At 39.3% G+C, this 13,769-nt stretch overlaps 1 protein-coding gene across 2 annotated transcripts; it reads left to right on the top strand.

The window, feature by feature from the left end:
* The first annotated feature begins 5,444 nt into the window (after positions 1-5,444).
* LOC120463487 (uncharacterized) lies at positions 5,445-12,541 on the top strand. 2 transcript variants are annotated; one of them, XR_016168425.1, is made up of 2 exons: positions 5,445-12,368; positions 12,473-12,541. XR_016168425.1 is itself a non-coding variant. In XM_089130758.1 (2 exons), exon 2 carries the CDS (start codon positions 6,531-6,533, stop codon positions 11,940-11,942), a length of 5,412 nt encoding a protein of 1,803 aa, XP_088986884.1. In that variant the 5' UTR covers positions 5,445-5,749; positions 5,854-6,530; the 3' UTR covers positions 11,943-12,535. The 2 variants fall into 2 exon arrangements, 1 of the variants encoding a protein (XP_088986884.1); XM_089130758.1 differs by having other exon boundaries at positions 5,445-5,749; positions 5,854-12,535.
* Positions 12,542-13,769: the final 1,228 nt, after the last annotated feature.

Below are 13,769 nucleotides of genomic sequence, written 5' to 3'. Positions count from 1 at the left end.
CAGTGAGAAGGAGGTCACTGCAGAGCAATAAAAGGCGTGCCTCAATTTTGGGCCTCAAACCTCTCTGCCTGGTTTGCTAAAACTTGATTCTTAATACTTGAATACGCTTTTCTCATCAGATATGAGTGCGAAAGTGGTGAAATAAGAAGAGAGGTCACCTGTCCTGTGTATGGATGTAAATGGATTTGTGTAAACTCTCATTTTACATCAGTTAACATTAATTAGTTTGTGTAAATTTATTTGCAATATGATTAAGTTGCAACATGATTAAGAAAAGCTCCAAGAGGTCTGCCACTTACAATCTATCGCTAACCATTATTAGCAAACATTCTAGAGCCCGACCGATAAAGGATTTTGAAGGCCGATACCGATACAAATATTTGTTGGTTTTAAAATCCGATATTCCGATATATCGGCCGATTAAAAAAAAAAATACCAGAAACGCGCAACAAAACATTAACAGATTTCCCTAACATTAGTTATTTGTAGTTATTTATGAGTTTTAACTAAAATAATATGATAATGCATTTCAAAAAGAAACAGAACAGAGGAACATCAAAATACATTAAAGTTCTGATAAATAAAATAATAATTCGTCCCAACATTGCCTTATAAGCTACCTGCAACCTGGATCAGCAGGATGTGTGGCTCGTTATACACGAGTGTTGCCAACAGGGACGGTGTAGAGTGCCCTCTGGTGGACAAACTATACAACTCCAACACTCATGACATGGTTGAAGCGTGATTCGTACGTTTATATTTTATTTTTGAAATATTCATTTATCGGCCATTATAACTGCCGATACCGATAGTATGGAGAATGCTTAATATCGGCCGATAATATCGGCCTGCCGATAAATTGGTCTGGCTCTAAAACATTCGCTAACTTTTTGGTGCATAAGTTACTTTAGTGTTGATAGTGGTAGTTTTTCCTGTCGTCGTATTTTAATATATATATAAAAAATAGTTAACGTTAGTTTGTCAGACTAGAAAACAACAGTTGTAAACGAATGTTAATGGACTATTCCAATGAATAGGCGCCATTTATGTCCCCAGAATTTCACAGCCTAAACCGGGACAGGCAAGGCAAGTTTATTTAACACATTTCATACACACTGGTAATTCAAAGTGCTTTACAGAGAAGGAGTTAAAATAATTAGGACATTTAAATAATTTTCATATGCTTAAAAAACAACAACATTACTGGTGTTCATCTTGAGACAAAACAAAGGCACTGAAATATTTTAAGATCAGTCAGTGCAAGAACAGCTCAGACTTACATTTTGTTTAACAGAAGACATATGTAAACTGTTTTAGTTGCAGTTAACAACAATAATGTGAATAGCTCTGTACAGTACTAAAAAGAATACCACGTTATTATTACCATCATGGTATATTGTCCAAAAATTGTGTTTGATATGATGCAATTTGTCAGTTTTGTCTGCATTCTGGTCATAAAGAAGCTTTATATAATTGTAAAGTATTCACATTTTATAATATTACAATTTAATATGCAGATTCAAATCAACTGCATTTAAAGGCCAGTTCCCCAAACGTGTAAATACTGAGAGTCTGTCATGCTATCAAAGCATTGCAGGATTGTCTCAACCATTGAGTTTTTGGGCGGTGCAACCTTTGTTTGTTGGAACATTGGCAGAGACAGGGAAATACTTGGGGAAACCTGTTTAAAACGGGTTAGTGTTAAAAGTCCACAGATATCTTCTTCATGTTGATAACACTAACGGATACGATGAGGCCTTTTTTTCTGTTTGTTCATGTGATATTCATTCGACATAAAGCCTAAAGGATTTTTCCATTGGTATTGGATTATTTAAACTTTATTTATTACACTAAAACATACAAGTTGGAAAGTTTGAGTTAAATAATTTGCAAGAGCATAATTATAAACACGTTAATTACTCACCACTCTCATGTCGTTACAAACTCACAAGGCTTTCGTTCACATTTCGAACAGAATGAAAATCTTTTTCTGAAATATTTTATGCTTCGAAAAGTTCATAAAGAGATAGTGAAATTCATAAGAATTGAGCAGTTTAGTCTAAATTGTCTTTATATTGCATGATGAAGAGATTTAATTTAGGCTTTTATACACATTCATCAACACACGTAAACGCAAGCTCAACCATATTCGCTTGATGTGTGAGAACCAATGAGGTTCATTCTCGTGTTACGCAACACAATTGAGCTTCAGCAAGAACCAATGAATGAGGTTTGTCATATAAAGCGATCGAGTCTCTTCAGAAAATGAACCGTTCGATTAATCTGGATTAGTGTTTCAATCTCTTTTAGAAGCGTCTTTTAGAAGTGGTTGCGTAGCTGTCAATGGAGGAAGAGAAAGCCCTAGAATTTCATAAAAACGACCTTAATTTGTGTTTCTGAGGATGAATGAAAATCGTTAACACTTTACAATAAGGTTCATTAATTAACATTATGTATATAAACTAACATGAACCAACAAGGAGTAATCCATTTGTTAATGAATAAAAATACAGCTGTTCATTTTTAGTTCATGTTAATTGAGGTAGTTAACTAATGAACCTTATTTTAAACTGTTACCCGAAAAGTTTACAGGTTTGGAACGACATGAGGGTGAGTAATTAATGACAGAATTTTCATTTTTGGGTGAACTGTCCCTCTAATGCTCCCAACCACCTCTGTTGTCCCATTAAGACTTATGTCGTCAATTTTGGTTCAGACTAATTTACTGCTCAAGAAACATTTCTTATTACCAATGTTTTAATGTTCAATGTTTTAAATGTTTTAATGTTTATTCATCCTTGATGAATAAAAGTTGTTACATTAAAAAATCGAAAAAGCATTGCTTGTTAAGTTTGTTATATTTAATATCAATTTTAATGTATATTTATAATTGTATCATTTTCATAACCCTAAAAACCTCTGCAGACCACTAGATTTAAATAGAAACATGATTTGACCTTTTTTTAGCAGTGAGATTAGCTCACTATTCAATGTTCAACACTCTTCATTATATTAGTGCATTAATACCTCACATGTGTAGTCGTACATAATGGATGAATGATAACATTTTTCAGGTGTCCTGAACTGGAAGGCATTCAGTGAAAATTTCAGAAACCTGTACAGGGTTTCAGTCTATCCAGATGTGTCCATGGAGAGACTACACAAAGACTGTGACGAAGGCTACAGAGGAAGAGGGCAAAGGGTGTGTTGCAGAATGGCTCTGAAGACTTCTAACGATACTGTGGACACGACTGTTTCTATGAGGCTGGAGGAAGCATCTCATGTTTCATGCAATGTGTTCCTCATGTTTGAACTTGCCACTTGAATTGCTTATTTTATTTTATTGGATTCTGTCTTTTTTACTATTATATTAAGTAGAGAATGCTGCATTTAACAATACAGTTTTTCATCATATTGATCAATAAAGTGATGCTAATGTTTCAAGTTTTCAGTCATTATTCTAAGTGTTGTGTATGTTAAGGGTAATATTGGGTTTGTCCAATTGGGGGCGGTGGCGCACTGTGTTGTGGGCTGTTGCACTGTTGAAAGCAGAGAAAAGCGCGCAGTGTGTGTGTGTGTGTGTGTGTGTAGGTGCGTTCCATTTGACCGTAAGTGGACTTTCGCCATCTCCAATTCGAAGGGAACGAACTTGTTCAGTTCGAAGGGCACTGCAAACGGCATAGGGAATAAGGGAACATCGATACATCACTTGTACAGGAAGTCAGTGAAGTCCACTTCAACCGTGTTCAGGGAGTAGGGAGCAGTGCTGCGTATGGACCCTGTCGAATGGTACGCACCTTGTGTTGCTGGCTACAGAGATGAGCCCTAAGAGACCATCCCGAAGTTCCTGTTTTCTCTGAGTTTTTCCTTGGTATCTACGATACAACGCTAAGTAAACACGTTACCTTAATTTAAAGGTCAATACGTTTTACTTTATATATCATTTAATGTAAGCTACAAATATCACTTACATATCAGACATTAAATAAATGTATTTTGAAAAGAAACAGGTGAGAAAGACCAATACACTCATTTTCACCATTGATTTACAGTAGGATTTGATATCTTTATTGGAAATTGCTATTAATTTACCTTGTTAATCACCGTTACAACTTGATTTATGTTGTGTTGTACACACACACACACACACACACACACACACACACACACACACACACACACACACACACGTGTTAGGCTGTTATTTGTGCACACAGCGCTGACTATCTATGGAGGGTGTCTTTTTCATCAGGTTGACCACACACTTTTGTCTGCTTTATCTTTATCTATCCACCAGGTGGCGCTGTTCTCAACACTCTCAGCTGTGAATCACTGATTCTGAGCTTTATGAGGCTTCATTTCCCCGTCCCTACAGCAAAGAGTATAGAAGAACAAGAGGCGAAACTCTGATGCTTTTTTTGGTAACAGCCACTAGATGGCGCTTCGGTAGCGCGGCCGCCATATCGGGGTGAAAATTTCTTACTGGACAACAGCACAGATAACAGTTTTTTGAGGTAGTTTTTTCTTGCATTAGTGAGTATTTCCATTGTATGCAACTTTACACTTTTACTACTATTATTAGTTACCAACTCCACTAGGCCTGAAATATATTTTGGACGTTTTAATCCCCTGGATCATGCTACGAACATGATGATCATTGATGCGCTGTGTCCGTTATAACTAATTGCCACTTTGGACATTGGCTGTGTTTTTTTGGTCTTGCTTTAACGGTCATTAATACAAGATAGGCTAGTACTGCAAAAAAAAAAAAAAAAAAAACTGTTTACTGTAAAACTATTCGATTGCTGTTATATTTATTGTGAAACATTTACATTTTAGTACAACATTTATTTGCTGAATTAATTTATTTCATTGATAACTTATTTTTGTAAGTAACGTTATGTGTACCTCCCGGGAAACGGTCTAATGTTATTATAACTTTATGAACTGATATCACTTTATTCTTACCCATCACACTTAATGTGGAGAGTAATATAATTAATTAAATCCTTGAACTTCCCTGTCTCAAGTTATGTGGGGGTAAAAGCCCGGTTAAGTAGCAACTTCTTTTTTAACTGCTATAAAGTTAAATAATCACCTAGCCTAATTATTTCAACCTAAAAATGATCTCTGCACTGGACTAAATATATGTATGTATATTAAATGACTGTCGAGTCGCTTTCAAATGGCGGAAGCGTAGGGCTGCTGCTGGGCGCTGGTGTTAACTTGCAATGGAACGTTCTATAGACCATTTCACAAGATGTAAACAACACTGGTCCAGAAGCACTTCCTGTTTCAGTTTTTTAACACTACATAAAAGCTGGGATCTATCTATCTATCTATCTATCTATCTATCTATCTATCTATCTATCTATCTATCTATCTATCTATCTATCTATCTATCTATCTATCTATCTATCTATCTATCTATCTATCTATCTATCTGTAAATGCAGCCGTGTTTTTTTTTGTTGTATTTATTTTAAAAATACTTACTTTTATTTTGACATGAGTAAAACCGGAAGGAAGGTCTGTGGCACAGTGAGCGACAGACGAAGAAAACGCAGTGTGCGGGAGACGAGGTTAACGCGCACATGTGTCGGTGATGGCATCTTCTAGTTTTTCTTTATTGTTGCTTAATTTTTCATGGTGTTTGCTGTAAATGTGTACAAGTTGAAGAATCATATTTTGACTATGAAGATTGCTTCTGGGGAATGACTCTGCCGTTGATTGAGAAGCAGGCTAAAGTGGTCAGTATTTTTCTGTATTCTTTAGCTTCAGTGCAAGCCATGTGATCCATGCAATTGATCGCAATGTTTTATGTTGTCTTTTGTTTGTTTATCTGAACTTTTAGTTCTACGGTGTTAATAAACATCTGTTAAGGAAACCGGAGTCTCGCATTCAATCAATGGGCGGCACAGTAGAACACTTTTGTTTCGGGAAAGGCTCCGAGCGGATGAAGACGGACTAGCTGCAGGCCACGTGCGGTAATGGAGAGGCCACGTGAACTGTTCGTGTGACTTCAAAGGGCAAGCAGACAAGGCTACACAAGCGAGCACGTCGACGAGAACTGTCTCGATAGTAGCGCAAGTACTGCCATAATTGCTCACGGACATTTAATGTGGGTTTTTTTTTCCTTAAAGTGGCATTGGACATTCCTTTTCCTGCAGTTGGTTATCTAATAAGAATCCAAGAAACTAAGTAGATAAGTAAATGTAACCTTCCCCCAGTTGAATCTAAGATGGTTTAAGTTAATATCAAAGTATTTTGCATACAAGTGAGTTTTCATATGTAGACTTTGCCAAGAGGTATTTATTTTTACACTGTTAATTGCCTCTTTATTACTCGGTCATTGAAGTGTGTTATTATGAAACTGTAGTGTTTATTGTGCATTTTTCAGAGGTAAAGTTAAGGTAATCAAAGAGATTTATATTTTATTTTTCAACATTTTATGCTATTTTATAATTGCACACATTAGAGTTTAGAATACATTTATTCAAATTCTGACACATTTAAAGCTGTACATTCAATATGTCACGCTCAAAAGAATACACTTTTCCTCCAACTGAAAAGGTCAGTCATGGAGACCTTCAAGAGGACAGTGAAGCAGAGCAAACGACCCTATCACAGCAAGCTGACGCTGTTAAGCAAGTTGAAGACACAGTGCAGGACATACAATCTCAGGTTGGTGAAGATGACACACAACTGCCTCCTGTAATTAGGAAATCTGGACGTACACAAAGGCTAACTGAAAAGGGAAAGGCTCTGTTAGATGAAAAAACGAAGGATCTAAATGCGAGTTTTGTAAAGATGTACAGAAGGTGGAAGTATCACATCAATGGCTTAAAACGGTCCATTAAGAATAATGATGCTGATGATCTGATTGATGAGATTATAAATGCAATCAATACCATCCAAGTTGACATGGACAATACTTACCTCAAAATAAGAGCCATTTCAAGTCCTGAACCTGACATTCGAAGAATGAATGATACATGCCAGGCATTCACTAGGATTGCAAATACAAATGTTCAACATTTCCGCAGTGGTGATGATTCAGAATTCATATCTTGGCCTGATGCTAAGTCAGTGTTTGACAGCACCGTATCTAGTGTTTCCTCAGTTCAAACCACTAAGTCAAAGGCTTCTTCCAAAGTATCCAGACACTCTTCCATCCTGTCCCTTAATGCAAAACAAGCGGCAGCTGAAGTTGTAGCTACGCAAGAGGTGATAAAGATAACAAATGCACAACGTCAGCAGAAAGAAGAAATTCAAAGACTTGAGGTGGAAGACCAAATCTTGAAGGCTGAAAGAGAAGCTAAAGAAAGGGAAATTGAAGCAGAAAGTGCTAAAAAAAGAGCTCAGTTTATAGCAGAAAGTGCTGATAGAAAAATAAAGCTGGAAGGGAAAAGAAGAGAAGTAGAGCGGCTAGAAGAACTTAAAGGGCATGTTGCAGCTCAAGCAAGACTGCAGGTTTATTCAGAATCTGTCGATCCACCACTTGCACTTAACCCTTTAATGGATCCATTTTTTCCCTCCTATCAAGCACCAGTCTCCCAAGCTCTTCCTGTGCAACAAGCCAAGTCCAGTCAAGTCCATCACCCACATGAGGTCACAGCCGCTAAAAACCCAATCCCATATCCCTCCATGTACACCTCATGTTCTGCTCCACAGCCAGACACATTTTCTCAAGTCCCTGTAAGTCAAATCATCACTCCAACTGCACTTCCACTTATGCAACAAGCACCAACCACTCAGGCTCTGTTTACTTCTCATGAAACTTCCAATGATCTTGTGAGAACTCTAGCTGAAGCAATCACAGCTAATCGATTTCCTATTCCAGAACCTGAAGTTTTCAAAGGAGATCCTCTCAAGTACAACGATTGGAAGCTTTCCTTTGCTACTCTGATTGATCGCAAGAACCTGCTAACTCAAGAAAAGCTCTTCTTTCTACGCAGGTATGTCGGCGGCTCAGCCAAGAGAGCTATTGAAGGCCATTTCCTTGTAGGAACAGAAGCAGCTTATCGTGCTGCCTGGAATGTACTTGAAGAAAGATTTGGTAATCCATTCATAGTTGCCAAGTCATATCGGGACAAGATACATGCATGGCATAAAATCGCCCCCAAAGACAGTGAAAATCTTCGTGAGTTTGTTGATTTCTTGATCAGTGTTGAAGCAGCTATGCCATATGTTCAAGGTCTACAAACTCTCAACGACTGTGTGGAAAACCAAAGGATTACTGTCAAGCTCCCGGATTGGCTGAGCTCACGCTGGAATAGAGAAGCCACGATTTATCAAGATGGACACCAAATGTTCCCTGACTTCAAATACTTCGTAAGATTTCTCAACATGGAGGCTCGAATTGCATGTAACCCCATCACATCATTATATGCTGTCAAGCCTACTGAACAAGAAAGATCAAAGCCAACCGAACGAGAACAGTTTAAGTATCAACGAAATCAAAACTTGAGTGCTAAGACTTTTACCATTAATACAAGTGAGAAGACAAGCAGCACGTGCATGTTTTGCAAAAGGAAAGGCCATACTCTCCATAGGTGTCTCAAGATTCGGGAAAAACCAGTTGAAGAAAGAGTTAAGTTTGTACAATTGGAGAAATTATGTTTTGGCTGCCTTGGGATTGGCCATAACTCCAGAGCTTGTACATCCAGGAGTGTATGTGACCTATGTGGAAAACGTCACCCCACTTGCTTGCATCAAGATCGTGAGAAGAAAGACCAAGAGCAAGGAAACAAGTACCAACAGTCTGAACCGATTGAAATACAACAAGCTACTTCTAATCGAGTTGTGCAAGAGAAGAGCACCACCTACACTTCATCTATCGTTCCAGTCTATGTCTCCACGACAATGGAACCAGACAAGGAAGTTTTAGTGTATGCTTTACTTGATAGTCAGAGCGACACCACGTTCATTCTGAAGGAGGCAGCTGTAACATTGGGTGCCAAGAGAGAGCCAGTAAAACTCAAAGTGTCCACGATAACATCAAAAACAAAGTTGGTGAATAGCCAAAAGGTGCAAGGACTACAGGTAAGAGGCATCAGCTCTGACACTAAAATCAAACTCCCAACAACTTATACCAGAGATTACATACCAGCAAACAGATCCCATATACCCACAAGTACAACTGCAAGATCCTGGCCTCACTTAGAGCATTTGGCGGATGAGATGTCTCCTGAGCTTGACTGTGAAGTGGGATTGTTAATCGGCTATAACTGTCCACAAGCCTTACTTCCCAGAGAGGTCATCATGGGCAATGAAACCCAGCCATATGCACAAAGGTCTGTGTTGGGTTGGAGCATTATTGGCTACAGCAGACCTGTAATTGACTATGCTGATGAAGATGAAATTGGTGTGAGTCACCGGATCATCATAAAGAAAGTTCAGCCAGCCACTAAGCCCTCTTCTGAGCTCAAGTCTGAGGTTCATTTTGTTTATAGGACTCAAGTGAAGGAAATGATCACTCCAGCAGATATACTCAAGGTCTTTGAGTCAGATTTTACTGAGAAGTTCAGTGAAGAATCTCTAATCTCACAAGAAGATATTAAGTTCTTGGTGAAGCTAAAGGAGAGAATCAAGCAGAAGGCAAATGGGCATTACGAAATGCCATTGCCTTTCAAGGAAGAGAGGCCAAGTCTGCCAAACAACAAGGTGTGTGCAGAACATAGACTCAAATGTCTGGGGAAGCGTCTTAAGAAAGACAGTCAATATCACAAGGATTATGTGGCCTTTATGGAGGACGTAATAGCAAGAGGTGACGCTGAAAAGGTTCCAGAGTCAGAGGTGATCAATCAGAACACGTGGTATATCCCTCACCATGGGGTTTACCACCCCCAAAAGCCAGGAAAGATTCGTGTGGTATTTGATTGTTCAGCTAAGTTTCAGAATACATCATTGAATGAGCATCTACTCACCGGCCCAGACCTTACAAATACCCTTGTAGGGGTCTTGTGTCGTTTCCGCAAAGGACAAGTAGCCATCATGTGTGAAGTAGAGCGGATGTTCCATCAATTTCATGTTGCACCAATGGATCAAGACTATCTCAGGTTTTTGTGGTGGGAAAGAGGCAATATGGAAGCTCCACCGTCAGTGTTCCGCATGAAAGTTCACTTGTTCGGCGCTGCATCGTCACCTGGATGCGCAAACTTTGGGCTCAAACACCTTGCTGCAGAAGGAGAAGGCAAGTTCAGTGAAGCTACTGTAAGGTTTATACAACGCAACTTTTATGTTGACGATGGACTAACAAGTTTGGACAGTGAAGAAGAAGCTATCAAGCTTGTTAGAGAAGCAAGAGACCTCTGCAGCACCGGTAAACTCCGCTTACACAAGTTCATCAGCAATAACAAGAAGGTTCTTGCCACAATTCCAAAGCAAGAACTTGCTGAAGTTGTAGCGGACCTGGACATGGCCTTGGGTGAGCACAAGATGGAACGGGCTCTCGGGGTCCAATGGTGCATTAGCTCGGATAAGTTCCAGTTCAAAGTGAAGGTAAAAGAGCATCCTTTTACCAGAAGAGGAGTACTGTCAACAGTGGCCTCAATTTTTGATCCACTTGGATTTGTGGCACCTATTCTTTTGAAGGGTAAACAGATACTACAAAGGATGTGCCAGGAAAAGGTAGGATGGGATGACCCACTTCCTGACGACCTTAGGCCACATTGGGAAGCATGGCTCCAAGACCTTCATAGTCTGTCCTCGGTAGAGATACCACGGCATTACATACCATTGGCAGCCAAGGATGTTCGTCAGTGTGAACTTCACCATTTCTCCGATGCCAGTGTCTCTGGCTATGGAATGTGTTCTTACCTTAGAGTTGTTTCGAAGTCTGAAGAAGTCCATTGCGCTCTTGTTATGGGCAAGGCAAGGGTTGCACCAACTAAGATAACAACTATCCCAAGGCTGGAACTCTCAGCTGCGGTCGTGGCCACAAGGACAAGTGATCTGCTAAGGAGAGAAATGGAGATTAAAGATCTGCAAGAATACTTTTGGACTGATTCAAAGGTCGTTCTTGGTTATATTAACAATGATGAAAGGCGATTTCATGTATTTGTAGCCAATCGGATTCAGCAGATTAAGTCGAGCACGGATCCAAGTCAATGGCAATATGTTGCATCTGACAGTAACCCGGCTGACCATGCCTCGCGCGGGCTCAACGCAAAGGAGCTTGTAGAGTCTAACTGGTTCACTGGACCTAGTTTCTTGTGGCAAAAGGACCTCCATAAAGAAGAGATTAAGGTGGAAGAACTAATGAAAGGGATGGAGCGAGAACATGTGAAAGAGCTAGGATGCAACTTTGTCATGAACCCACCTGCTTCCAGTCACATGGGCGGCGTCTGGGAGAGGCAGATTCGGACCGTGAGAAGTGTCCTCACATCTATCCTAGACCAGTCTGCTGGAAGATTAGACAGCTCTTCATTAAGAACATTCCTGTACGAAGTGATGGCTATAGTGAATAGTCGACCATTGACCACAGAACATCTCAATGATCCTTCAGGACCTGAACCCCTAACGCCAAACCACATATTGACGATGAAATCGTCAATAATCGCTCCACCACCTGGTGAGTTTGTAAGGGAAGATCTCTATCTTCAGAAAAGATGGAAGAGAGTACAGTTCTTGTGCAATGAATTTTGGACCAGGTGGAGAAAGGAGTATTTGCTGAATCTGCAGCAGAGGAGCAAATGGAACAAGGAAAGGAGAAATGCTAAAGTGAATGACATTGTCCTGTTGCAAGATGATGGCTCACCAAGAACTCAGTGGAAGCTTGCGAAGGTAGTTGAAGTCTTCCAAGGAGCTGACGGAAGAGTCCGAAAACTCAAGCTGTTACTTAGTGACACAACGCTAGACAGTAAAGGCACACGCTCAAATAAGCCACTTTACTTAGAAAGGTCAATACACAAAACAGTATTATTGCTTGAGGCTGAGTAAGTAGGTTAGTTCTTCAATATTGTTTTGTTTATAATTGAAGGTGTATGTGTATTTACATCAATGTTTTACAAGATTCTGTTGACAATGTTGTAATGTGAATCACAAGGTGTGATGGTGGGAGTGTAAATGCAGCCGTGTTTTTTTTTGTTGTATTTATTTTAAAAATACTTACTTTTATTTTGACATGAGTAAAACCGGAAGGAAGGTCTGTGGCACAGTGAGCGACAGACGAAGAAAACGCAGTGTGCGGGAGACGAGGTTAACGCGCACATGTGTCGGTGATGGCATCTTCTAGTTTTTCTTTATTGTTGCTTAATTTTTCATGGTGTTTGCTGTAAATGTGTACAAGTTGAAGAATCATATTTTGACTATGAAGATTGCTTCTGGGGAATGACTCTGCCGTTGATTGAGAAGCAGGCTAAAGTGGTCAGTATTTTTCTGTATTCTTTAGCTTCAGTGCAAGCCATGTGATCCATGCAATTGATCGCAATGTTTTATGTTGTCTTTTGTTTGTTTATCTGAACTTTTAGTTCTACGGTGTTAATAAACATCTGTTAAGGAAACCGGAGTCTCGCATTCAATCAATGGGCGGCACACTATCTATCTATCTATCTATCTATCCTTGCATCTATTAATGTGTCAATGTACTCTGTCTGTCTCTCAGTCAATGTGTAAATTTAAATGGAAGCCTAAAATATAACTAAACAAATTGAACTATGTCACTATATCACAAAAAATCTGGTATCTCAAAACCAAACTCCTCTCTCAAAAACCCACGATGTGAAAATGCATTGACTTCACTTCACTGTGTGATTAGTTCCCGACCGACCTATCAGTCAAACCCTGATTTAGCGGGCCACCTGTTGAAACACTCAAGCTTAATTTAGCCATAGTCACATGCCGTGGGTGTTTTGAATCACTGTTTCAAATCACATGCGCTTCGGGATCTCGCAGAGCTTCGGAACGTCTGTTTCACGTCAGCCATCCCTAGAACAGGTGTTTTTTTAGTTATATGTTGATAACCTCCTCGTCCATGGACTTGTGGCGTCGAGTAGGCTTGTTCTTCACCGGTTTCCGTGTCTGCTAAACTGTTGCTGACTGAACTTGTACAGTTGGGCCTGACGATCGTGGCAACTGGATATCTCCTCACGTCGTGACGGTGAGTACTACCAAGCGCTTTAAACTATTTCTGTTTTCTTTAAAAGTGAAGCGGCCATTGTGTTTTTTTGTTTTTTGGCCATCAAGCTTTCAATCCACGTCACAGACCTGCAACAATTTATTTAGTTTCAGACTGTGACTGAATGAGAGACATGGATGAGTGTGTGGGCCCACTTGATTTATTGTCACAGATGTTCTACTGATTTCTAACTGTAATAATCAAATTGGGTGAATGTGAGCCTCTCCTTACAGTGGGTTAGGACAGCTGAGCCCCCCCTCTTCCCCAAAATCCCGCCCTAACACACACACACACACACACACACACACACACACACACACCTCTGCAGTAAATGTCATCTTTAGTGTGTTCCTGGCAATGAGGAGTTTCAATAAAATCTGATAAAATGAAAATATTTTTTAATTTTGTATTTAAAGACATTTTATTTCCACAACTTTTTTAAAAGTGCATTCATCTTTGCAACAGCATAACTTTATGCAGGCCTACTTGAATGCAGGAATTACCTTTTTTCCAATAATAATGAACGTACATTTTCAAGAAAATGATGCAAATATAAATTGAAACTGAATAAAATATATGTAAAACTGAAAAAAAAAAAATATTTTTGACTTTGTTTTTAATACACTGCATGTTTTGCTAATTGTTTTCAC

The sequence above is a fragment of the Pimephales promelas genome, chromosome 5 (genome assembly GCF_988280905.1).
Source record: "Pimephales promelas chromosome 5, fPimPro1.hap1.1, whole genome shotgun sequence".
NCBI classification, from domain to species: domain Eukaryota; kingdom Metazoa; phylum Chordata; class Actinopteri; order Cypriniformes; family Leuciscidae; genus Pimephales; species Pimephales promelas.
Note: the sequence above shows the minus strand (reverse complement) of the source record. Positions and strands in the feature narration are given on the sequence as shown.

Coding starts and splice junctions, on each gene's coding strand:
- LOC120463487 (XM_089130758.1), top strand. CDS start 6,531: ATGTCACGCTCAAAAGAATACACTTTTCCTCCAACTGAAAAGGTCAGT.